This window comes from Aulonocara sp. 'chitande type north' Nkhata Bay, linkage group LG1 (genome assembly GCF_057382095.1).
Source record: "Aulonocara sp. 'chitande type north' Nkhata Bay isolate Kocher_YH1m ecotype deep benthic linkage group LG1, A_spYH_male_GT1.1, whole genome shotgun sequence".
In the NCBI taxonomy this organism is placed as follows: domain Eukaryota; kingdom Metazoa; phylum Chordata; class Actinopteri; order Cichliformes; family Cichlidae; genus Aulonocara; species Aulonocara sp. 'chitande type north' Nkhata Bay.
The window spans coordinates 14,700,264-14,724,744 of NC_141344.1; the positions used below are offsets into that span (position 1 = coordinate 14,700,264).

General features: G+C 39.2%; 1 protein-coding gene across 6 annotated transcripts in view; it reads left to right on the plus strand.

The window, feature by feature from the left end:
- The window catches only part of ush2a (Usher syndrome 2A (autosomal recessive, mild)), a 223,142-nt gene that overhangs the window by 91,436 nt on the left and 107,225 nt on the right, over window positions 1-24,481 (plus strand). For all 6 annotated transcript variants that reach the window (XM_086282620.1, XM_086282377.1, XM_086282304.1 and 3 more), the window contains 15 exons: window positions 4,913-5,043; window positions 8,153-8,279; window positions 9,132-9,233; window positions 9,522-9,710; window positions 10,143-10,273; window positions 10,379-10,658; window positions 11,143-11,367; window positions 11,986-12,066; window positions 13,674-13,862; window positions 15,403-15,540; window positions 16,432-16,507; window positions 16,797-16,882; window positions 17,680-17,839; window positions 23,182-23,344; window positions 23,451-23,598. In XM_086282620.1, the coding sequence (XP_086138746.1) occupies window positions 4,913-5,043; window positions 8,153-8,279; window positions 9,132-9,233; window positions 9,522-9,710; window positions 10,143-10,273; window positions 10,379-10,658; window positions 11,143-11,367; window positions 11,986-12,066; window positions 13,674-13,862; window positions 15,403-15,540; window positions 16,432-16,507; window positions 16,797-16,882; window positions 17,680-17,839; window positions 23,182-23,344; window positions 23,451-23,598 (2,226 nt within the window). The remainder of the gene's footprint in view (window positions 1-4,912; window positions 5,044-8,152; window positions 8,280-9,131; window positions 9,234-9,521; window positions 9,711-10,142; window positions 10,274-10,378; window positions 10,659-11,142; window positions 11,368-11,985; window positions 12,067-13,673; window positions 13,863-15,402; window positions 15,541-16,431; window positions 16,508-16,796; window positions 16,883-17,679; window positions 17,840-23,181; window positions 23,345-23,450; window positions 23,599-24,481) is intronic.

The following is a 24,481-nucleotide window of genomic DNA, read 5'->3' on the forward strand; positions in this document are numbered from 1 at the left end:
TCAGGGAGGCCGTTCCTCCCAATCACGCCCCTCCAGGTCTCGCTGTCGTTACCCACGTGAGCATTGAAGTCTCCCAGCAGGACAACAGAGTCTCCAGGTGGAGCACCCTTTATGTAATTTAAAAAAGAAAAAATTATTTCATTTATTTCATTTAACAGCCCCTAAATCAGAAGAATTACAGTTTCGCTACACTGATATCTTTCACTCTGTAGGATTTTCTGGCATTAGATCTGTGTTTTTTAACTGTGCTTTCACCAACACATAGTATGAAAGCATGTTTGGCCCTTGAGTCTGTCTCCTCTCCATAGGACTGGTGGAGAGTGGGTGTATATATGCAATAACTATGTACTATGTAAAACACACATTTATATTGTCTACATTTTTTTGTATATTGTCTACACTTTTGTATGCACAAAACTGCAGCATTAGAGAAGTTAAACAGGTACACAAGCAAGATGCAGGAAAAAGCATGATTGAAAAAAATGTGTGTGTGTGTGAGTGTGTGTGTGTTTTAGATGCAAGGTTAAAGAAAATACTGAGAGGGGGTAATATGTGTAGAAAAGGAGAAAGAAAAGGTAATAAAGAAGGAGAGAGGTTAAAAGCAGAAGAAGGAAAAAGGGTTTACGAGAGTAGGTTAAGGAGGGGTAATGTAATGGTCGTGAATGTAAATGACACATGCCTGCTTGATGTACAAAATGCCCGTCCACTGTGAAGAAGTTTTATTAATTTTCTTTGGATACTACTACAGTCTTTACTGGGTTTATGTCTGTGTAGAGTAATTCATGATTATCATCAAATTCTTAATCAATATGTGGATGGACCTCCACACACGGCGTTGCACGTTGAAGGCTGTTTATTTTCATTGTGTTCCACAATACGCTTTCTTTGGTAGAGCTTTCCAGCTGTGTCCTTCTACTCTGCACACACCGCTCTCTCGTCAGGTCCCAGTATCGTACTGAAATAGGGATTGCATGACCAGGCGATGAAGAATAGCTGTGTGGGTCACCCTCTCCTGACACCACACCCTGAACCAACTGCTACACCCCTCCCCTACAGCTGAGCCAGATACCACACCCCGCCACATACCCCCATCACCCACCTTAGGCCAGTAAGCCATCTGCACCTGGTCCATCAGGCGCTAGAAGGTGGCTGGGGCTACAAACAAGCTGAACGGAAGTGTGAGAAACTGGTAAAAACTGTATGAAATGGAGAAGGCTGTTTTTCCTTAAATACTCCAGACACTGGAATTTGCCAGTAGCCCTTGGTAAAATCCAGCGTCATGAAAAAGCAATTATTGTCTAACCAGTCCAGGCAGCTTATGAGAGATGAGATGGTCATCACAATGGAGGGAGGTGGGAATAGTGGAGTTTGGCACCTCCAGCCCCAACTCATCTCTCTCCTTTACCCTTTACCACTCACCAGAGAAGTGGTTTCAAGCTCTCTCTGTGCTTTGAGGAGGTTGAGGTGATATATTTGTGTGCCTCCTCCCCTGTTAGACCATACCACTTCATAGCCTACATCCCCCACCTGCCATGTGATCACAAAGCCTCCTTGCCATTTGCCAAGTAACTTTGAGCTAGTAGAGGGGAGTAATATAAGCACTTTGTCTCATAGTGAAAATTGTCTGACTCTAGTCTTATCCACCCGCTCCACCAGCCAGTCAGTCTGAGGGTGGTAGATGCTGGTCCAAACAGATTTAATGCCCAGTAATTCATACAGCTATTTAAGTGTGCGAGACATGAACGAAGTGCCTCTGTCAGTCAGTATCTCTTTTGGGATGCCAACTTGGGAGATGACCTGAAACAGCCAAATGAGGTCCATGCTAATGCACTCAAGGTGCAAAGGCACTTTTGGGAAGGCCAGCTGAGTGTGTTCCTCTTCTGTGTGAGCATCACGACTCACTCAATAAAGCCTATCTTTAATCAATATAAAATGTGGGTAGGCCGACGCCGTGTCAGGGTGCACCATGTGACCATCAGTTCTTATCACTTGGTCAAAGGCTGAGTGTACAGTAAGGTGCCATCACAAGGCTGCTCTAGTGAAAAATCTTCGGTGGAGTGAATCACTGAAGCCGGTGGGGCCTCATGAGGAGGCCCTGCCATCTCCTTCTCTCCAGAGTCAGAGTCACCGCTGAGTGCAGTGCAGACACTACACACCACTAAAGGTTGTGAACACATGCCCACACACTGCCCCAACAGGTTATTAAACCCCGGCCAATCTGTTCTCAAGTTGAGAGCGCCACCTGGGCTTTGCCAGACAGCAGCACCCACTCCTCCTCAGGTCAGCGGCATGCTTCTGCTGTATCCTGAAAGACATTTCCCTCTACATGGGGGAGTAGATGCGGGACAGAGGAACCAGCCCAACACATTTGTCTGGCGCTCAGACTGGTCATGTAGCTATTCCAACACCGCTGCTTGCTCCCAGTACATGGCCACCTGCTCCTATAGTTCATCTGTTTTTCAGATTCTACATGACATGATATTTTCATTTCTGATATGAACCACTTTTGTATATTAAGTCAGATGCAGCTCACACAGTTTTCCAATGTGGCCTCAGTCCAAACAATCCAATTAGAAGGTAAATGTTTCCGACTGTCATCTGACCAAAGTGCTTTGCCACAAGTGGAGATGTGCTGGCAGATGTAGCACTTGACATTCTCAAATTTATTTCAGGAAAACTCCTCACGTTGTGATCCCAACACGCTCCAGCTCCACATCTGCATAAACCTCCATATCAACTAATGCATGAAACCCTACAGATTGACTTCAATGGCTCCTTCTATGGTTATTTCTACATAACAGCTAGTTCGGGCTACCTTTATTTTTGTTTTGTTTTTTTCTATAGTCATGTGTGGTATACTTATGTTTTTAAGATATATAAAAACAACTCAAGTCTTTCTTTTTGCTTCTTGCAACCATCTACAGCATAACAATAGATCCAGTTACAAAAAGCAAGAAAAGACTTCAAAACTGTGTAAAAAGGTTGAGATCTGAGCTCTGATAATCTGTATTCATTTTGAGTTTTCTGTATAGTGTCTGACTTCTCTCTGTTTTAAGAGAATTCACACACTAATTATTTTGCAAACACTTGCTTCTGATGAACCCTGGACTGACTGCATTGGTCTCCTCAGATCTTCCCACATGTCTGTTCTCTACTGAGACAGACAGAGCTGAAGAAACACACATACTCACAGACACACACACAAACCTTCTTGGTTTGTGTGGTTATGTGGATCTAGTAGTGGATTAAGATCAAATCTCTGATCCATGGTAACATGACAAGGCAGCACGCTGGATGAATGTTTCGTGTGTGTGTGCACGTGTGTCTTAAAGGCTCTGCTGGCCTAAGAACCTCCAAATTTCCCACATTACTAAAATGCAAGGATTAATTCTGAATATTCCTCATCATTTGTTTTGTCAGATCCCAAATCCATTGTCATTTTAGGTGATATGATTTTTTAGGCTTCTCCAATTGAAAATAGCGTAACTGAGAATTATCTGAAAAAGGTAGAATTCAGACATTCTAGCAGTTTAGCATTTCCCTATGAGTTTTTAAGTTCTGAGCCACCAATCTTCTGACAGATTAATGCTACATGTATAACTTGAAAATGTAGGAAGGCAATAGAAACTTTTCCTAACACAATTATTGATAAAATGCTGTTTTGAAGGTGGCAACTAAACCGGCCAAAAATTTGGGGATTCAGAAAATGATCAATTTAATTTCATGTTTAATTTCTATCAAAACTTCAGTTTGTTGTGTTATCATATTTTCTCTCTTAACCCTAGTCTTTGACACTTTAAAGACTTCTCTGTTAACTACTTTATCCTACAAGGATAAAGAAAGGAAGGCTGTGGTATCATGAGATAAAAGCAAGACATTACAAGTGAAAGCTTCCAAAACTGTGGAAGCAGGTGTGTCTTCTAAGATCAATCTTCATGTTTTCCCTGAAGTATCTTAGTGGTAAGATTATCCTAGACGGCTGGCTTACACAGGAAATGAGGTCAGCTTAGAGATTTAGTGCTGTTGGGAAACAGTTATTTTGATAGAAATGTACATTTATCAGTCTTCCTCTTTCTTTTTTACTTAATGGTAAGCATTATGTGAGTACATGACGTCTCAGACTGGGGTTTAAACAATCCCTGCAGAGTCCTGTTGGTTCTTGTGACAGTGTGCGTGTATATATACAGCTGTGAAAAAGAAAGACTTCACAAGACTCTTTTGTATGTGATATGGTAAAAAGCTAAGCACGCCACCTGATTCAGTAGTTTGTAGAACCACTTTTGGCAACAAAACACTGTAAAAACAATGTAACTGTAGTCTGTATGAATTTTTGGCTCATTCTTCTTGACAGCATTATCTCAGTTCATAGAGATTTATGGGCATTCGTCTATGGACAGCATTTCAGTTGACTTAAGTTCTGGACTTTGGACTCTGCCATTGCAACATTTAGATTATTTTCTTTTCAGTGATTCTATTGTAGATTCATTAGTGTGCTTGGGATGACTTTAAAATACTTTAATATACAGTTCATGGTCAATGAGTCCTCAGTTCCGCTGGCTCCACTCCCACCGTGCTTGATATTTGGTATATGATGTGCATTATGGCCAAACATCTCACACCTGAAGCCTTTAAACCAGGAAATTGCCCAAACGTCTGCTTTTATAGAGATGACCACACTTACTGATGATCAGTTAATCAAGTGCATTTAATTAATTTAATGACCCTCTTTATCTTGATGCAAGCAGTGAGGGTTTTATATAAAATACATGCTGTAGGCAACCTGAACTTTCTGTGGTCAGCTTTAACACTGAGATAATGTGTAACTCGGAATTAAAATCCTCTTTTAGGCTGTCTCTCTCTTTTACTAAATGTCCATCTCCCCCATCTTGTTCCTTGTCTCCCTTTGTATCAGGTGTTGAGCTGAGTTTTAAGACTCGGGCCCCTGATGGCCTGCTACTCTGCAGCTTCTCTCCAGGAAATCAGGAAGAGTTTTTGGCTGTTCAGATAAAAAATGGACGGCCCTACTTTTTGTTTGACCCACAGGTAGGTAATGTGTTTCAAAAGCGTCTCTGCATAATTGAAACATTTAAATTACGCCGTACTACAACATACATTTTGTTTGCTGCTGTATTTATCTGTATTTACTGATTGTGCATTTTTGTCTAACACCTGATTTTTTTTCCCATTTAATTCTACTCCTTATACCTACTCACTTTTCTCACCTGTGTTTTTCTTTCCTTCTGTATTGCTCTCTCTCCAAGTCTCTTCCATTTTCTCTCTCACTTTCTCTCATCTAATAAATGTGATCTGTAGCCCCTCATTGGTTTCTGTCAGGGAGGCAGGGAAAGGGGAAAAACTTTGAAAGTGTGTCAACGTTTGAATTGGACTGCAATTAACTCATTCCCTGCAGTCACCACGCGCGAATACCAATTGCAAGCTAATTAAGCTTTGCACCCATGCACGCACACATACACACACTCATACACATGCACACAGCCACACAGCCTGACTTTCCTTATCCATCCATACAGACGCATGTAGAAGGGTTAAAGAGTCAACGACTTCGATGATGAAAGTGATGATGGGAGATGATTACACATACTTCCATCAGGCCACCAACTAATTACACACTCAAACAAACATGCACATACACACTTTAGTTTCTCATTAGTATCATTGTGCAATATTTTATCAAAAACTCTTCATCAAAATGTAACTATGGGTTATATCTGTCTATGCAGATGGGTGTATGTCACTGAACAGATCATTGACTATCACTGTTGATTAGTGTGTCTGTGGTTATGTTGCTAGATGTGTGATGGAGTGTATGTGTATCTTCTCCAACTGGGTTGATTCCTTTGTTTAGGCTAGTTTGGAGTAATTAACAGTAGGAGTGGAGTCATGGCTTATTAGTGTTCCCCTAGATACATATAGCTGGGCCCATTACTTCCCCCTATTAGCCTGTTGAGCTAGCCTAATGGGATTACCAATGCAGGGGGGAGGGGGTAATTTAGCATGACACAGGCAGGTGATATGCTCATAAATGCGTGCACATGTGAGCTGCCACACATGCACTTATATCGCAGCTCAAGAACATTTAAGAAAGCATTCACTCAAAATGTAAAAGAGGCAGTTTATACTTTATTGATGCAGGTGAGTAGTGGTTAATGTGTCAGCAACTAGCTATAAATGTACAAGTGCATCCATGCATGGAGCTGTGGTGTCTGTCACATAATGCCAAACATGCGGCGTTTTTCAGACTCAGACTGGTTTAAAGGCAAGAGGTGTTTCTTTGCAATGGCCATAAAAAATTATGGCAAGTTATGACTTTATTCTTTGTTGCTGATTATTATTGTTTTGTCCGATATCACTTATTTGATAGGTCTAGTCATTTTATTATCAGGGCAGGAATCCTGGCAGTTTAGTAATATTATCAACAAAAGAGGAAATGAAATAACTAAAGATTTACTGACATAATGGAGTAAAAAGTCGATCAACAGATGTTTTCAAATTTCAATTTAAGCTTGTGATTTATCCAGGTTTTTCTACACTGAAAACGGGTCTCATAAACTAAAAATCCAAACAATATTATTTTACAGCAACAAATGTCCAGGTAGCGTCTCTCAGTCTCTCAAAGTGTGCAAGTGTAGAGGCCCCACAAGTCATCTATGAGGTGCAGCACATCCAGATAAACCCTCTTTCGATCAGATGGTGACTAAAGGAAAAAGAAAAAAACTCAGAGCAACTTGTCTTCAGGTCAAACTTTATTCTCCCCACATATGCACTCCTTAGTTGTGAGCTAGTGAGACCATCAGACTTGAACTTGAGATGACAAAACTGTGTGAGGCTTTCTTTGACCATTTGTTCCATCTGTTCTTAAAAAAAAAAAGGTTAAATGCCAGTTTTAGTGTGTGAAGACTTGACTGACATGAGGACAGTAAGAAAGTTTAAACACAGATCTAAATGTCATCTGATGTAGAAGTGACAAACCACTTCATCCTTTGTCGCCTCCTCTCTGTTGAGAGATGGCCACACATGCACACACACCCCACACACATTTCCTTTTCATTCTGTCTGTCTCTTACATGTATTCAGAACACACATAAACACACCAAAACTTCATGCTCATATTGTGTTATAAGCTGCCAAGTATTTGCAGGAAAGTCACAGATGCAGCACTTTGGATAAGTGCTTTATATTATGTGTGTGTGTTGACTTCTTCTATCACATACTGTATATTAAAGAGATTGGGCATTGGGGCATCCAACAGTGGACACACACAAATCAAAGGATGACACCACCTCATCACCAGACCTTTGTTTCATCAAACTATTTGCTTTTAGCACACATATTGTCTGATCCTATAATTTTCCTCACAATATAAAATATCAGTGCTTTTCAGTAAAACCATCTTAAATCGAATGGTATTTATAAATTTATCTCAATATTACTATCCAGAAGAGTTGAGTGCCAATTGCTTCCACTACTATTTTACTATTCTTTGGGCAGGTGCTTGTTTTTTTTGTGTGTGTGTGTGTGTGTGTGTGTGTGTGTGTGTGTGTGTGTGTGTGTGTGTGTGTGTACGTGTGCGTTAGGAGTTTTAAAAAAATCAAGTAAATAGACTCCTCCCCCATTGTCTTGTTAAGTAGAGCTGTCTAGCAAAGTTGGTAAAGATGTCCGAGTCTGATATACTTTGGCATTCATACATTTATTGATCTCATCATTAAATCTTCATCACCACATGTGCGTCTGTGTAGATGTGTGCATCTACCCATACTTTTCTTTTACTACATTACTCTTTGGCTGCTTGCTAAAAGCTGATCACAACAATGATGTCATACTTAATAGGTAGCAAAAAGCCTTGTAACAACACTTTGATGGTTATATGTGCATGTTTGTGTCCTTTTGAAGATGATGTGTGTCTGTGTGATTGGTATCGCTGATCCTTGATTTTTAGTTAGAGTTTAAAGATTTACCTCATCCACGTGTTTTGCTATAGCTCGATCTGTGTCTTTTGAGCCAGCAATCTTAGGTTGTGTTAACTGATCTGTGATAGTTTGGAAAAAAATGTAAGTCAGTGGATATCCTCACACCATCAGTTCATTTGTGCTTGTGTCATGGGTTTAATGCATGCTTGTGTTTATGTGTGTAGGGTTCAGCGGTGGCTGTGAGCGTACAGGGTGATGGAGGGCACCGCTACAATGATGGACAATGGCATAGTATTAGAGCAACGAGGCAAGGGGCCGTGGGAACAATCGTTGTAAACGATCAATACAGAGGTAACTCTCCTTGTATTCATACTGACCACTGTGTGCATCTGCTCCGTGTGTGGGTGTGTGTGTAATATGCTTATCTACATACATATATCTGGATGTGAATCTTGTGAGGCTGATGTTGATTGTCTGTGTTTTTCTATGTATATATTCTGTAAATCCCCCCACCCTGACTAGGAGATATTATCCAGGTTAATTCCACCCAGTCTGTGTATGATAACAAAAATATTACTGTATCGTATGTGACTAACCAGTTTCACAGCAATGCTCTTTGCTTGTCTGTTAAGCCACTTAGCACTGATCTATAAATATTTCAGTTATAGAAAGCACACCCAATCAAGTGATGAAATAATGTTGGGTTTACAGATGAGAGAAATTTTATTTAAAAAATTAAATCTATCTTTAGGCACTTTGTTACTAGCAGGCTGTTGCATATATGCATTCATTCACATTCATTTATTTTTGTAACAACAAAGTGATTTACGAAAAGCTATTAGCTGGAAACTTGGCGTGGTGTGCAGTGGCTTCTTAAAAATTCAGAGGAAATTGGACAAGTGGAGGACAAAAGAAGGAAAAACGATATCTATAGCAGAGGAACAGTCTCTGAAAGTCAGCAAAGACCTGAAGAATAAACATGGTTGCACCAAATATTGACTTTACTCATTAGAATTGTGCAAAATCTGTTTTTACCTTATATGCTTCCGTTATATGAGAGGTACATCTACATTTTCTTTCCATATATTTCACTGTTCCCCCTGTGCTTTTGTGTCTTAAATTATTCAATATAATAATATAATATTATGTATTCTTTTTATTCTCCACTTCCTCTCTTTTGCTTCTTATTTTCACCACCATCAGGAAGTGCAACAGCTTTAAGTGGTAGCACAATGATTGGTGAGAACATGGGAGTGTTCATTGGAGGGCTGCCAGAAAATTTCATTCTACTAAGACAGGATTCAGGTGGGTTTTCACCTACATATTAAAATCTTTCATGTGGCCACTGGATTATATGCATGTTTTCTGGCTATCTGATATATAATTTAGCGAGGTATACTGTAAGATGACTAGAGGTTTCTGGATCTGATTGAGAGTTGAGCTCATATTCATGCACAAATACTGTGTCTTCTTCCTCATGAAAATCCCTTATTTGACCTTGTGCCTCAAAATGTTGAATAGTCTTTGATTGGAAGCAACAAGTAAACATTTTTAATGTAATCTTATGACTTTTGTTTTTGCTTGTCTCACCAGGAGATGCCAGACTTGTGCGAAAGCGCTTCTCTGGTTGCCTCAGAGATGTGAGTTTTAAGATGTCCGACAGCCCCTCAGAGGAATGGCAAAGTCTTGACTGGGCAAAAGCCACAAAGAAAGTTGCAGTGTATGAAAGCTGGGAGGGATGTCCTCTTCAAACTGTGGATGGAGCCCATTTTCTGGGTCATGGTAGGACCGTAAAGTGCAAAAATAGCATACTGCTATGTTGAAAACCACATGATGTAGCAGCGTATCAGTTACAATAAGCATGAAGTGCTTGGTGCTGTGCAAATATGTGTTCAGATACAACTTTACACTCTTTTTAGTGCTCCTAATGCACTGTCAACACAACATATCTTAATAAGATGCTTGCCGCTGATGTTGGTGGTAATGAGTTTGTTTCATGTTGATAAATATGATGATAAGTTAATTGGCCTCTGTGTGAAAGATCAGGTTCATTAGTGTACATTTCCTCCATTACTGCTGTCTAAAAAGGCCAGCTCATACAGTCTTTCGTCTGTCACTTATGAATAGATGACGGGAAATTTAAATACCTTTTGCACGTTTTAAATTTGACTCGTTCTGCTGGTAAAACTGACACTTTTCTCCTCCTGGTTTCAGGTTACTTGGAATTGGACTCAGGTGTATTTACTGGAGGGCAGATCTTTGATATTTCTATGGACTTTAGGACAGACCAGCTGAATGCGCTGTTGCTCTTCACATACAACACTCAAACTGAAGACTTTATGCTGGTAAAAGCAGAGACGTGTTTCAAATTATCGTACTAATGCTGAAAATACTCAAATGAATCTAATGACAGACTTTAACGTTTTCTTTACTGGTTTATATTTTTTAAGGTGGAGCTGGAAGCTGGTCTCTTGTCCTTCATTCTCTCCTCTGAAGGTCATGTGATTGAACTCAGCATGTGGGTGGGGCTTAGCTACTGCGATGGAGACTGGAAACAACTGTCATTGGCAAAACGCAGCTCGCTTATCTCAGCTGCTGTCAATGACTGGGCAGAGGAAGCAAGGGGAATGGGAGGAGCAGTGACGCTGAGAGTTGATTCACCATTATATTTGGGGGGCGTGCCACCAGAGCTCATACATTCTGCTCTAGACAGGCGAAGTCACAAACATGGTGAGATAACATGCACTGAGGTAGTATTTGCATGTCGCTCATTAAAGTGGCAGATGCCAAACCAAGAAAAATGTCTCATTTAGCTACAGTCTCCTATACAGTTCCTTGAATCTCATCATCAAGCATAGTATTTACATATTTTGAGCTCATTGTTTGGCTTTCTTTTCAGTTGGACAAGTTAAAGTACATTTATTTGCAGTTATAACTTGCCTGCTCTTCTGTGTAGCAGAAGAATCACTAAATTAATTAACTTTGACGCATAGCAATCATACTATTTGCTAACATTTGACTAAAATTTAAGAGCATTGTAAATTTGGCATCAGTAAACCTGTGGCATAATTATATGAGTCGGGAAATCCCATTTGACATGTAAAAAAATGGAAAATGCAATTTCCCTGATATAATAAAGATTCCTTCTCACTTTTGCTTCTACTTTTTATACTCTCTCTCTCTGCTTTATGTTTCCTTTTCTTACGTTTCACAGGTCTAGGAGGGTGTTTAAAGGATCTTACTATAAGAAGTGGTAACAGAAACCCTCCCATCAGCCAAAGTGTTAATCTCTCTGTTGCCTCACGCCGTTCTGTCAGAGTCTACTTAGATGGTTGTCCTACCAGTGAAAGCCGGTACAACTGCAGAGGAAACGATTCAGTCCTGGTGTACAGTGGAAAAAAGACTCAAGCCACAGATTATAATCTACAGCCTTTCACTGGTAACACCGCACAGTATACATACACAGTGTCAGCATTACGTTTGTAGGTGTGCTCAATCTTCAGGGAATGCATTAAAAAATAAGAATTATGAGAGTTTTTAAGTACTAAGTTACCAGTAGAGATATTGAGGTTCTATTTCATAACATATTTCATTGTTGAGTGTGTCACATTGAGAAAGCTTTGCCACAGTGTTGTTTTCATTCAAAAGTCTGTTGCTTTTTGTGTCACTGTATAGTTGCTTGATACATGAAGACCTATTTTTATGGCTTTGAGGCACAGCTTCCAGCTATACCATGTTAGCAGCTCACTCTAATTAGTAGTAATTGCTTTTACATCATCATGTTCTCTGATTAAAGCTTACACTGGGGGTATTACTGTGTTGCAACATTATATTACTGACACAGAGATGAATACAAGCTAACCATCCAAGAAGTTCAAATAGAATTTATAGCTGGAAATTACATCACATTAGCTTTAAGAACATGTTATACTTTTAGTGCACTTTTTGTCAAACACAGTTTTGACTAAAACAGTTTTGCCTTGCCTCTGTTTTTTCCTCCCCCTATCCCTAATCCCTTTTCCTGTGTATGAAAACACACATACACATATATTTTAAGAGTACTTGTACAGGTTTGTGGCCTTGGCTGCAGGAGGCTGGGCGGCCGGACCTTGGGAAAGAGGACGCAGCCGAGGCAAAGGTAAAATGTCATTGTGTATGAGATCCTTATTATCATGCTGATATGCTGATATGTTAGCAACAAAATGCATCCAAACACCCAAACTCTACAAGTGCAGTTATAGAATATAACCAGAGTCCTTTAAACGTGGTATCTGCTATAGTATTTTAGTTTGTTCAATGAGTTCTGTCTTGGAATTATATTCCAAAGACAAAGTTACTTGCAAAATGTTAAAAATTTTCCCTGACAGTCTGAAACAGAAGCTTAATTTTCTAACACTGATTTTCATGTTAAGCATGGTGAGGTGTGTTACTGTATGTTCACTTTGTTGTACTTTGTTCAGTAGAGTAAGTCTTTGATCTTGAGAGATTTTGGCTGTAAAACCACTGCTATGTTGTACAGTATGTGAGTAATCCAAAGCCAGTGAGTGATATTACATGTGCCTGACGGTATGAGAGATTGATAAGGCCTCTATAAAGGGCATCACAGTAAAAGGCTGTTAACCCAGAATGGCCTGTGTGGTCCCTTGTGTAATATAAAGCTCCTCGTTAGTAGTGAACAATACACTGGTAGGTCTCGGTACACCATACTATGACCAGAAAGAGGAATGGAGGATCAGGAGGGAGGAAGTGCTAAAAAACATTAAGAAATTAAGAGAGAGCTGGGGATTGAGGGCAAGGGATAAGTGGAAAAGCAGGAGAAGGGAAGAGCAAAGAGTCATAAACGAATTAAAAGAAAAGTGAGAAAATGCAAGGAGATGAAGAAATATGCACAGTGACTGGATATTAAAGGGAGAAAGAAAAGGATAAGAATGCAAGAAAATGGTAAAATTGGTGAATGAAGGTGAAAGTAGAAAAAAACATGAACTTAATAACACAAAATAACTAAAGGTTTACACAAAATAGAACATACAGCCCAAAATAAAATAAATAAATAGCCGAATATCCAGCACAGCTGGCCTCATTTTGTGATATTAAAGATACGAATGATATGTGGATACATTTTCAGATACCGAAGAATGTGTGAGCCTTATGGTGTGTAATAATGTATCTATAATTTCAGTTATTTGACTATTTTAAAAGTTTGCACGGAAGATGACTGGTGACAGAAAATGAAGGTGATTGTAATGCAGAGGATGGAAGTGGGATGGGAGTTGGGCCACCAGAGCTGCTGAGGGTATCAGAGAGAGAAATAAGGGGAGTGTTAGAGAGAAAGAGGGAGGCTGATTGCTGTGAAATATAGCCCAGAATGAATGGCTGGCTGTATTAAATCAGCGCTGAAAAAGTTACTACTCTCATAAATACTATTTATGCTAATGGCGAGGTATGATTTACTGGGCCTATTAAAACACAGAGCGATGGGGAATGCTTTTTCTTTATTCTCATGTCCGCCCATCTTGTTGTTTTGCTTTTCGTGCATATTTTTTCATGTATATTTTCCTGTTTAGATTTTATTTTGACATTTGTTTGCCCTGAACTAATTCCTGTATTTCTTTTTTTATTATTATTCTTAAGATGTATTTTGTTAAGTTTAACTATTGTATGTGATTGTTTTCTTTCTTTAATACCATGGGATTTTTTTTCCTACACAGTCTCATTTTGCATCTCTCTTCCTTTTGGCCTTTCAAGTACCTACATCTGTACCACCTCCAATAAAGGTTCAGAGTTTAAACGCCTACAGTGCCAAGGTGAGCTGGGTGCCACCCACTGGTGACATAAGGGGACTGATTGACAGATATGAGCTAAAGGCCTACAACAGAGACTACCGAGAACTACCACCTGTCAGAGCCACATTCCTGGCTAACGGAAACTTCACAGGTAAAAAATGCACGAAACTATTGTAGTCATAAATATAATGCATACAACGTAGCTTGCCATTGCCAGTGTGTGAATGTGTGTGTGAATGGATGGATGACTGAATGTAGTGTAAAGCGCTTTGGGGTCCTTGGGGACTGAGTAAAGCGCTATACAAATGCAGGCCATTTACGAAGACACATTTTAAAATTTATTTAAGCTCTACACCTCCCCAAAAGTATGTCATCCTTTGCTCTTTGCATTTTTACTCACTATGTGCACTATGTTGCAGAACGTTTTACTGCTTGCACTTTTGTTTTGGACGTTATACTGCATTCTTTTGAGCACTTAACAATCAAACTTAAAACAACAAACAATAGACATCACTTTACATACAGGTAAATTTAGCTTTAGTTCTGTTTGCCTTATTGCACCTGTTGTCCTTTACATTTTAGCCTTTACTAAAAAAGCATTCATAATGTCTTCTTTGCTTACTTTCTTCCTTTTTCAGATTTGTATTTCAGACAAAACATACTAGTGCATGTACTCACTGTCCTGGCCAACCCTGTTAATTTCTCCTTGGCAAGTCCCCAGGTTTAGGAGACTGTCTCCATTTGGAACAAGACACTCAGGACTACCCCAATGATGTCATACCCTGGCATTGCTCCTTTTTCTCTCTCTCAAGCTGTTGCTCACTTTTCGATCTTTCCCCACTTCATCTTTTATGATGATGATGATGTCTGCGTCCGCTGCTGCTATTCGTCCCCCCTCTCATCCACTTCGCCATGTCTCTAGGCAAATATGAAGATGAGCTCTCTGTCTCAGTCTTTCTCAGTGTCTCTCTCGCTGCTTCTCATTCACTCCCCCTCTCTTTGCCAGACATTAAGTCCACCCTGATAAGGCTTCTTCTTAATTTATGATGGCCTCAACACCTGACTGCAGAATTACACCAATGGCTAAAAAACACAGAAAAGCAAATGAGGGTGTAATGGCAGCCGAGTGGGGCCCTGGCCCCTAATTGAATTAAAAGACATGGGTAACAGTAAGGGAGAGTGAAAAAGAGAGACAAGTGCAGCGTGATTGGACACAACGGTGGGGAGACTTGGGAGGGGGTGGAAGAGAAGAGAGGGTGACTTAGAAAATACAGAGAAGGGTGGAGAGGGCCAAGACGGTGAGGACAAAAAACATCCAAAGAGAGACGGCTGAAGCTTTACAATTAGAATAGACTCTCTGTTTGCCAAGCACAGTAGATTTGCTTAGCAACAGCAGCCCATAGTTACAAGTAAAGCATTTAAATTGTGTTGTTGATGCTTGTTGATAAAGACTCAAGTAAAGGATACAAATAGGCCTGATTTGTCACAAAGGACTTACAAAGGATATTTTTACAATCTTTCAGGGCTTGTGTCGAGCAATACTCTATACCCATAGTGTATGTACACTGCAAATATGCATTCTGACATGTAGCTGAGTTAACAAAATTGAGTTTGTATTCTTCAAAGTTATTCTTTTTTAAACGGTGTAATGCGTAAACCTTATTCATTGACATTTATATGCTCCTCTTAAGGTGTGCTGTCGGGTCTCACTCCGTCTACTCGGTACATTGTCACCGTGAGTGCCTGTTCTCCTGTTGGTTGCACTGAGAGCCTTCGTAACAACAATGGTGATAATGATTTGAGATGGAGTATCGCAACCCCAGAGGAAGGTAAGCAACAAACACATGCAAACTTTCACAGATTCATGCACCTATGAACAGAACTTCAGTGTCAGCGTCCTTACCAGTAGAAGAAATGTATGATTCTTTATGCACAGAGACACAGAGCGCAGAGACTTCTAAACACACTTAGATATGTTCAACCTGTTTCCTGCATGAGATACATAGCATATGAAAAAAGGAGAGGAGTGCTGGCACAAGAAAGGAGGAGACAAAAGAGAGGGTAAAAAGCAAAGAGAGGTTATTTGCCAGCTTGTTAAGTCATATAAAAACATGCATGAAGAAAGAAAAAGTAAAAGAGGAAAAGACATATTTTTATGTTATATGTTACTTTAATCTGTACTGGACTAACAGGCCTTGTTGGGGAGATAATGTGACGGCAGAGGTCAGTACAGAGACAGCAAAAATCAATCTGAAGTTAAAGAAAAAAACAGATTACTGTATTGATTTTCACTGAGCACAGAGTTAAGACACTGAAACATGTTAGAGAGACTGGAGAAAGAATTAATTTAAAACACACACAAATGCAGCACAGACACTTTTTTTACTCACTTATCCTTGAGTACAGGCACATTTTTCTTCACCTTATTTGAGATCAGTGAACATGAGATCATAAAATTTTCACGTTTCTCTCTTGGTGAAAACCTTTTGAAAAGTAATCCAAAGCGATGTCACTGTCTAACACCATATGAAATACTGAATTATTTATCGGTGACATTTGATGATATAGAATGATAACCTCTATAAAGCTAAGGCTTGCCATAGTTTTTCTTCACTGTTACTTAAAAGATACACTACGTGTTCATATTTACTCTAGTTCCTTATGCCGATCACTATATTTGTGTTAACATAAAAACTTGATTTTATTCTTCTATGCATCAGTTCCCGATGCTGTGTCTCCTCCAGCTGCAGTCTCATCCCCCACAGCACTCTATGTTAACTGGGAACCTCCAGCAAGGTAACAAAAAATACAGTTTTTACCTGTCCTCTCTCACCTCCATGCTGCATATTAATATTTAACTCAAGAACCTTCACCAATGACGAGGAAGTAATAAGTACATTCTGAATTAGTAGTAAATGGACAGTATTGTAAAACAGGAACAGAATTTGGTTCTGTATTGCTTATATTTTCCCCCAGCTTGAATAAATGTGTAGCCAACATAGATTTTGGCACAAAAACAATATATGGTATAGTGTACACAATATAATAATATTACCTTCATCTCACTTTTTTGTTCCACTGATAGGCCCAATGGAGGCATTACAGAGTACCTCCTCTATCACAACAACCAAATGGTCTACAGAGGGAAAAACAGACAACACAACATCACTGGTAAAGAGGAGAGAGTGCATGTGAGGTTGTGTGTGTGTGCTCCAGCGTAACTGTGACTGTAGAGGGATGGGGCCTCGGAGTAAAGAGAAGGGGAACACTGAAGAAAGGCAAAATGGAGTGGAGGATTAGCATTTGAAAGCAGGAAGAGTGTCTGAGTCCTCACCAAGGGAATAGCACTTTGAAAAAGACGGCTAAACACACACACACATGAAAATGAAGCAGCGGAGAAACAAAGAAAACTAAACATTAGCGCACGTGCATACACACAATTTGCTTTGAAGGCTCTCACTAAAGAGATCTAAATAAGGTATGAAACACATGTCACACAACTGAGCCATGCGCCGGATAGACTCACACATTAATACAATACACATATACACATGGAATGCAGAAATGTGCATAAACACACACATACAAACACATGAACAGGACACTCATCCTATACAGCTTTACTGCCCAGCAATGAGTGTCTTTCTAGGTTAATGAAGGCATGAGAGCACATATCATCCCTGCTGGGTTAATAATGCACAGTGTCTGATGTTCACAGTGATTGGAAGGATTATGAATATAGTAATTATACATTATTTGGAAGAATTGAATGTGTAACACAGAGTGAGATTACAAAAGATGGTAAATGGAGAATAGGTTTGAAACAAAGAAAGATACTTAAAGAGAAAGAACAGTGAAGATACAGTCAGGGAAGAGGAGTATTGATGGTTGTAGGTGCAACACAAGTTAATCGTTTTGAACTATCGCTTCTCTCTTTCACTTTTTGGGTGTGTGCATTTGTGTTGCAGGTCTTGGTGTATACACCACTCATGTCCTGATATTGAGTGCATGCACTTCAGTGGGTTGCACCAACAGTTCACAAGTTACAATGCTGACTTCACAGCTTCCTCCTGGACCTCTGCAAGCACCAACTCTTACCCCGCTAGACTCTCGAACTATTTTTGTAGAGTAAGTACACACACACACACACACACACACACACACACACACACACGTGTATTAGTATTTGATGGTAATATCTAAGCATATATACGCACAGAATTAGGGTGCACTCACATTTTTTAATTATTCAAAATGTATAAAACCTTTATTTGTATTTTATAAGTTTTGCCTGGGCAGTATACAAGGACAGAGAGAGACTAAGCAAGAGCGAGTCAGTGACCTTCTGCAGTTGTGTTTACCATGCAGAATATTCTTCTACGCTTGACCTTTCACCATTAGAGGGAGGTGACAAGGGAAGATAGATCTCTGTACTTTTTTTTATAATGTTCCCAGTTTTTCTGTATATGTGTGTGAAAGTGTGTGAGCCATTAGCGTTATCCGCTGCAGAAAAAATACATTACTACTCATATGCATGCAGGGCCCTGACCTTAGTCATGATTATGCTGCCCTGTGCCCAAAAAAGTAAAACATGCTATAATTTGCAAATCATTTAAGCCTTATATTTATTTTTAGTTAATCCAGCTGAAAAATCTTGTTCTATGGTGTCGCCCATACTTTTGTCTGTCCACAGCATTGCTACTCTTCCTGGAGTATAGGTTTCATCAAACTTACACAAAGATTACTTAAATGGACTTTAACCAAAATTGTGCTGAAGGTCATGGTCATAATTGTCATTGTACAAGCACTTTTTCATGTTCACATGAATCACTATTCCTCCTAAAATTCAAAATTATTCGATGGCTTGAAATATCTCTTTACCATATATGTTGCATGCCACTTGTATCCTGTTTATTGCTGATGATTATGGTCTTGCAGGTAATGATCATGGAGGCAGTGGTCCTAGTTGTTGGTTGGAGCCCTCCTTTCAACATTGTGTTAACGTCACTAATATGGTCAATGCTATGACATGCTAAAGGGTTCACATATTTTCAAGCTTTTTGTGGCCTTAATTGCTTCTGAACTTCTAGTCATAATAGTCCTGAACACTTTGGTTTGGTTGCGAAAGAGATTAATTTGTCCAGGATATTAGTGTTTGCCAATGGATTTACTGTAATTCTCATTATTTTGTGCAATGCAGCGAACCAGTGGCAAGAAAAAAAAACTTCTTTCGGTCTTTCTTTCTGTACTTTGCACATTACAATAACCTGTGAATTGCTATGGATCATGAGCTGAATGAGCTCAAGTTACTGATACACTGGCTAAATATTACAAAGTAAAAATTTTAAACAGATTTTGCATTTCTTTTCCTGCTAATTTTAATTTGGATGCCAGCAACACCTTTAAAAAAGCTGGGTCAGGAGCATGTTTCCCAATGAGTTGCATAAACTCTCCTTCTAACAACTGGTTGTGAGTGTTTGGATAGTATGGAGACTAATTGCCCTAGTTTTGAAGACAGAATGTTTTTTTAATTTCTGTTTGATATACTATATGTTTATATAATAATAATAATATTTTATACGTGATCCCCGTGGGGAAATTGCTCTCTGCATTTAACCCATTCACTCAGTGAAGCAGTGGGCAGCCACTGGGCGCCCGGGGAGCAGTGTGTTGGGACAGTACCTTGCTCAGAGGTACCTCAGGGTAGCCGTTCAGTGGATTTGAATCCTCGACCTTCCGATCATGGGGCCACCACTCTACCTACTGAGCTATCCCTCATAAATAAACATTCACATATATATATAAATGTTTATTAATCTCGCTGTCACCCCCAGAGTGTGGTATGTATGTGTTCCTCAAGCTTGGATCTTCTACAAGCGGCCTGAGAGTTTGAATGTTTTGTGCAGTATCTTAGCTGTTCCTAGGATTGCACTCTTTTTCCACATCAGAAACCTCTAATGTTGTACCTGGAGTCTGGTGGGTCCTCTCTTCCAGTTTCAGGTTTACAGCTTCTAATGCTCAATGCAGTCAAAGTGTGGAAATGATGAGCCAAACCTTGGCAGAAGAGAACAGTGGAACTAAATGAGCCCCTTACAATGACAAATGCATCTACTAAGCTGATGATGATTGTTTCCAGACTCAAGTTAGACACATTACCAAATGATCTATGACTACCCCAACTCATTGACAGAGTATCGTCAGATGAGATGCTTGCAGATGTAAACACTGCTCTACGCACCATCCCCACAATTGGTATCACTGAAACCAGCGAGCTAATATACACCACTGCCACAGTAATCCTAGAAGCACTTGGGTAAGAAGATCAAGCCAAAATCAGAGAAACCTGGAGAAACATGTTAGTCAGTAAACTGAGGTGCAGTTGGCATCATATACTTGTATTTGATTGTTTAGCATTGTTTTTGTTTTTTAAAATAAAAATGCACTGCAAAAAGATTTCTTACAAAATATTCGTTCTGTGAACCTGTTTAAACTACAGGTCCAAGTAGTTTATACAGGTTGGCTGTTGAAAAGGAAAATTAAATTACCTGACAGAATGCATTGACCGCCACAGTATTCCTATATAGAGTGGGGGAGTGTATTGTTTCATTTCCTGAGCCTTTAAAATGCTTTTGATCAACATATTCACTAGGTGTGGGAAGGCTGTATATTGCCTTGTTAGCACATTGGTAATAGGCAAAGGTTGAGAGATCAGACCTAGTCAATATTACTCTATTGTGTCTGTGAGAAAAGTAAGATAGCTAGGAAAAAATGTAAAGAAATAGTAAAGAGAATGAAATAATTTTTTTTGTTGTTGTTTAAAAAAAACACAGAGAAAAAATCTCTTAAAGAAAATGGGATAGGTGAAGAGAAGGGTGAGAGACTGTGAGAAAGGTTGAAGAAGGCTGCTGGAGGCAAACAAAACAGTATCAGCAGATTTATATCCTGCCCTCACCAAACACTGCCTGACTCATACACATTCATACACAACCAAGCAGACATAGGATCATATGAATACCTATACTGTCAGATATGCACATGGTCACAAATGAAAAGAACCTGATAAAACATTCTGAAACAATCTGAAGTGAATTCATTGATGCATAGATTGTGACTGGAATCATTTTCTGTCGTGTGTGCGTGTGTGTGTGTGCATATGTGTCTGTGCGTGTTTTGATGCATTTGAAACACCTACTGTAGCATGAAGTACCAGAAAGACTTTTGGCAAAAAAAATATTGCCAACAAGTTCCAAAAAGTTTATGCAGATAAGCTCAAAATGAGCATGTTTAAAGATGAGTGTGGTCACACACACGAGTACTGATATGGGAAGAGCCGATACATAAAAACATGTAATGATGTCCTTCTGAGGACCCAAAAAAGGTCCGATCCCACTGTAAAATTCTCTGTAGTTTATGTTGTTGTGTTGCTTGTACAATTTAGAGAGCAAAAGGAAATATGCAAGAGAACAAAAGTGCAGAAGGCAGGTTAACAGTACACTCAAACCTTCATCATCTCAAATGTTTGCTTTTAAATTTAACATTCAGAGAGGGCACCTGGCTTTTTCACACTACTTTCAAAACGCACTTTTAAAACAATTACCATAGTGAATTATTATACAGATTATTACAATTCCCCTTTGATTCAGTTTTTCAAAAGTGGACATATATCACGCTGCCAATCGACAGCATATAAATCTTATAATAAATGTGATAGATTAGCCACAGTGGCTAATTGTGTGCTAACACACACTCATCAGTCATTCAAAAAATGGCTTTTAATGGGAGGACCCAAGAAAGGAATCCATCACTTTTTAAAATGGCCTCCCTTCGCGACCATGCCAGGTGGGTTGTACTGCCTTCAGGGATTTGTAAGAATTGCAGGACAATTTATAAAGTGTATTTTAGTGCTCCTTTTTTATGACTTTTTTTTTTTTTTACTTCATACTTCAGAAAATCTTAGTTATCAAATATCTTATCAGAGGGATTTTTACTTATAAAATGTGTAATAGTTAGTGAACACACTTCACTGCCAGCTTAAAACAGATTTAATTTAGTATATTTGAGTTTGCAAAAAAAAACAAAACATTTTGGCAAATAAGATTTTATCTTTTCTGAACAAAATCATTGTAAAGATGGAACATCTCATTTATGTTGCAGAATCCAAACACATCAAATCTGTTTAGTCATTAGTATTCAAACTTAGAACCAACAAAAGTACAGCAGTAATTATATAAATATATTTTCCTGAGTCGTGCTCTTTCACATTGGCCCCCATTTTATAACAGCGCTAGATAGTTGACATGTCTTGATTTCCTAATGCCATTTCTGGTCTTTTTTTCTCCTCTTTGCTGGGGATGACCTTCCTGTTCTAAATATAGAAAAGGAGACACCTCAGCCTGACTGTTGAAGGAAACTGTGTGCGCAGTGTGCTGTACGTGTGTGTACGTGCCTCTGTGCACATGTAAGGAAGCCTACCACTGCACTGTGTTTACTTCAGCTGACAGAAGAAACATGGTGATGAAGGCAGACACTGACATGCAGATACTCAGAGCAGTCTGTTTCAGTCGGGACTGCCACAGACACAGACACACATTTCACTCCTTTTTCGCGTCTTATTTTTATCTTGATGTTTTAATTCGAGCGTTGTGCAGACCTCTGCACTTAATGGTAATGTATTCATAAAGTTTGGCATTGCTCACCTGGTCGAGCAGGCAAGCCATACGACAAAGCCTTACTGCAGGGGCCTGGGTTCAAGTCTCCCCAGGATGTTACCCATGTGCTATCACCCCCACTCTCTCCTTCCTTTCTTGTCTCTTACTATCCTGACCATCAACATTAAAAAATGCCAAACATATATTTATACGAGTTTACAAATCAAATACTATTATTTATTTTAAAAAAAAAACAGGCATTATTAGATACTAACAGACAGTCAAGACGATTCAAGACGTCCTTGAACCTCATGAGGGTTGCAGTTTAGTTTCATTTGTGAAAAACTCGAAAAGTTGATTCTGTTCATCTGGACATAGCGTTTTCTTAGCGAACAGAATCAGGTTTTGGACATTTACTTGCCTGGATGATTGAGCATGCATCAATTTGTGAAAAACCAAAATGTAAAATGTTTTGATCAAATGTTAACAAAAGCCAATACTTCTATATATTTAAAGTACCAGGTTTTTGCAACACGATGAAAAAAAAAACGTTAAGCAGAGAAGTGATGCAACTAAGTCTACAGGGTTTTTTTTTCTGTTGTATAAAGTCCTAAACTATATTAGATTTTAGGTAAATAGGGAAAAAAAAAACATAAGTAAATGATTAATAGGAAATAACTGGGAACTGGCTGAATTATAAGTATAGTCATATTAAAAGTGTTTCCCACTGGGCTACAGTAAAGTTTTCACACTAGGATTTTTGAAAAGCAGAAAAGTGAAAGGTCGAATTTATTTTATGTTTATTTTTCTCTTCATTTCTAGGTGGTCACATCCCTCTCAGATAAATGGTGTTTTGGAGTTTTATTTGATCTTCCTGTCTCATGACAGTGCAGAGCGTGTGCTAGCCTATAACAGCTCTGAAGTTTTTGAAGACTACACGCTCCGCAACCTAACCCCTGGAACTCTTTACACCATCACAGTAGCTGTAAGTCCATTGCGCCTTAATTTTGACTTTCAATTTGTTCGTTTGTATCATATTCATTCTTATGTTATTGTTTATGTGTGTGCATGTGTATATGTGTGCATGGCAGGCTTGTACAGGAGGTGGATGTACTTTAAGTCCACCAAGCCAGGCTCAGACTGAAGAGAGCACCCCTGAAAATGTCCCTGCACCACTGGTCACTCCTTTGTCCCCCAATGCGCTCAATGTCACCTGGACTCCTCCTGACACTCCGAATGGTGAGAGGGTACACACCTACACAAAAATACAAAACCATGGATTTTTTTAAAATAAATTGTTATCAAGAATAACATGAGCATTGAATGAAGTGGAAGAAGAAGAAGAATGTCATGATGATAACAGCATGTGATATTAATAGACCTGAAGAACTGATTAAAAGGTGATGCTATTTACCATAACCCTGTGTCTATGACATAAATACAGATATAAAGGTTTGTCCGTGTTTCAAGGATGCTGTTCCTGTTACCGTGAAACAGAAGATCATTTACATGTGAGTGAGAGGAATCAGTTGAGTCTCCAGGAGTAGAGAAGAAGAAGAGGGAAACAGAAAGAGGAACTAAAAAGAGAGAGCACAAAGGACTCATAACGAAAAGAGAAAGAGACAGAGACAGGGTGAGAGAACAAACAATTTGAGATCGAGACTAATAGAGACCGAGAGGGAGAGGACAGCGCTTCACCAAGCTCCTTTAAGTGGATGAAAAGTGCTCCCTTTTGACTAAAGAGAGAACTGCAGGCTGAAAGAGCGTAGACTCGCTGTGATGGCCTTTCTCTCTGTTTTCTCTACTCCTCTACTCTCTCCTCTTCTCACCTTTGTCTTCTTCACCTGTCCCCAGTTAAAATCTGGGGGGAAAGTGTATTTTAAGAGTCTAAGGTGTCTATTTAAAACAGAATTTAAAGAGTTAAAGTGATCAAAAAAGGAGCAGCGTAACTACATAAGCTGTGTGGTTTATTTAGAGAAGGCAACGAGTGATCCGTATTCTATTAGTGTGATTCTCTCTCGTAATCAAAATTTGCAAAAGACTGATATAATCTTCTGAAAGGGAAATAATAGATATGGATTTGTATTTCTTTCTTTTTTTTTTTAAATGTTTCAGAATTTAA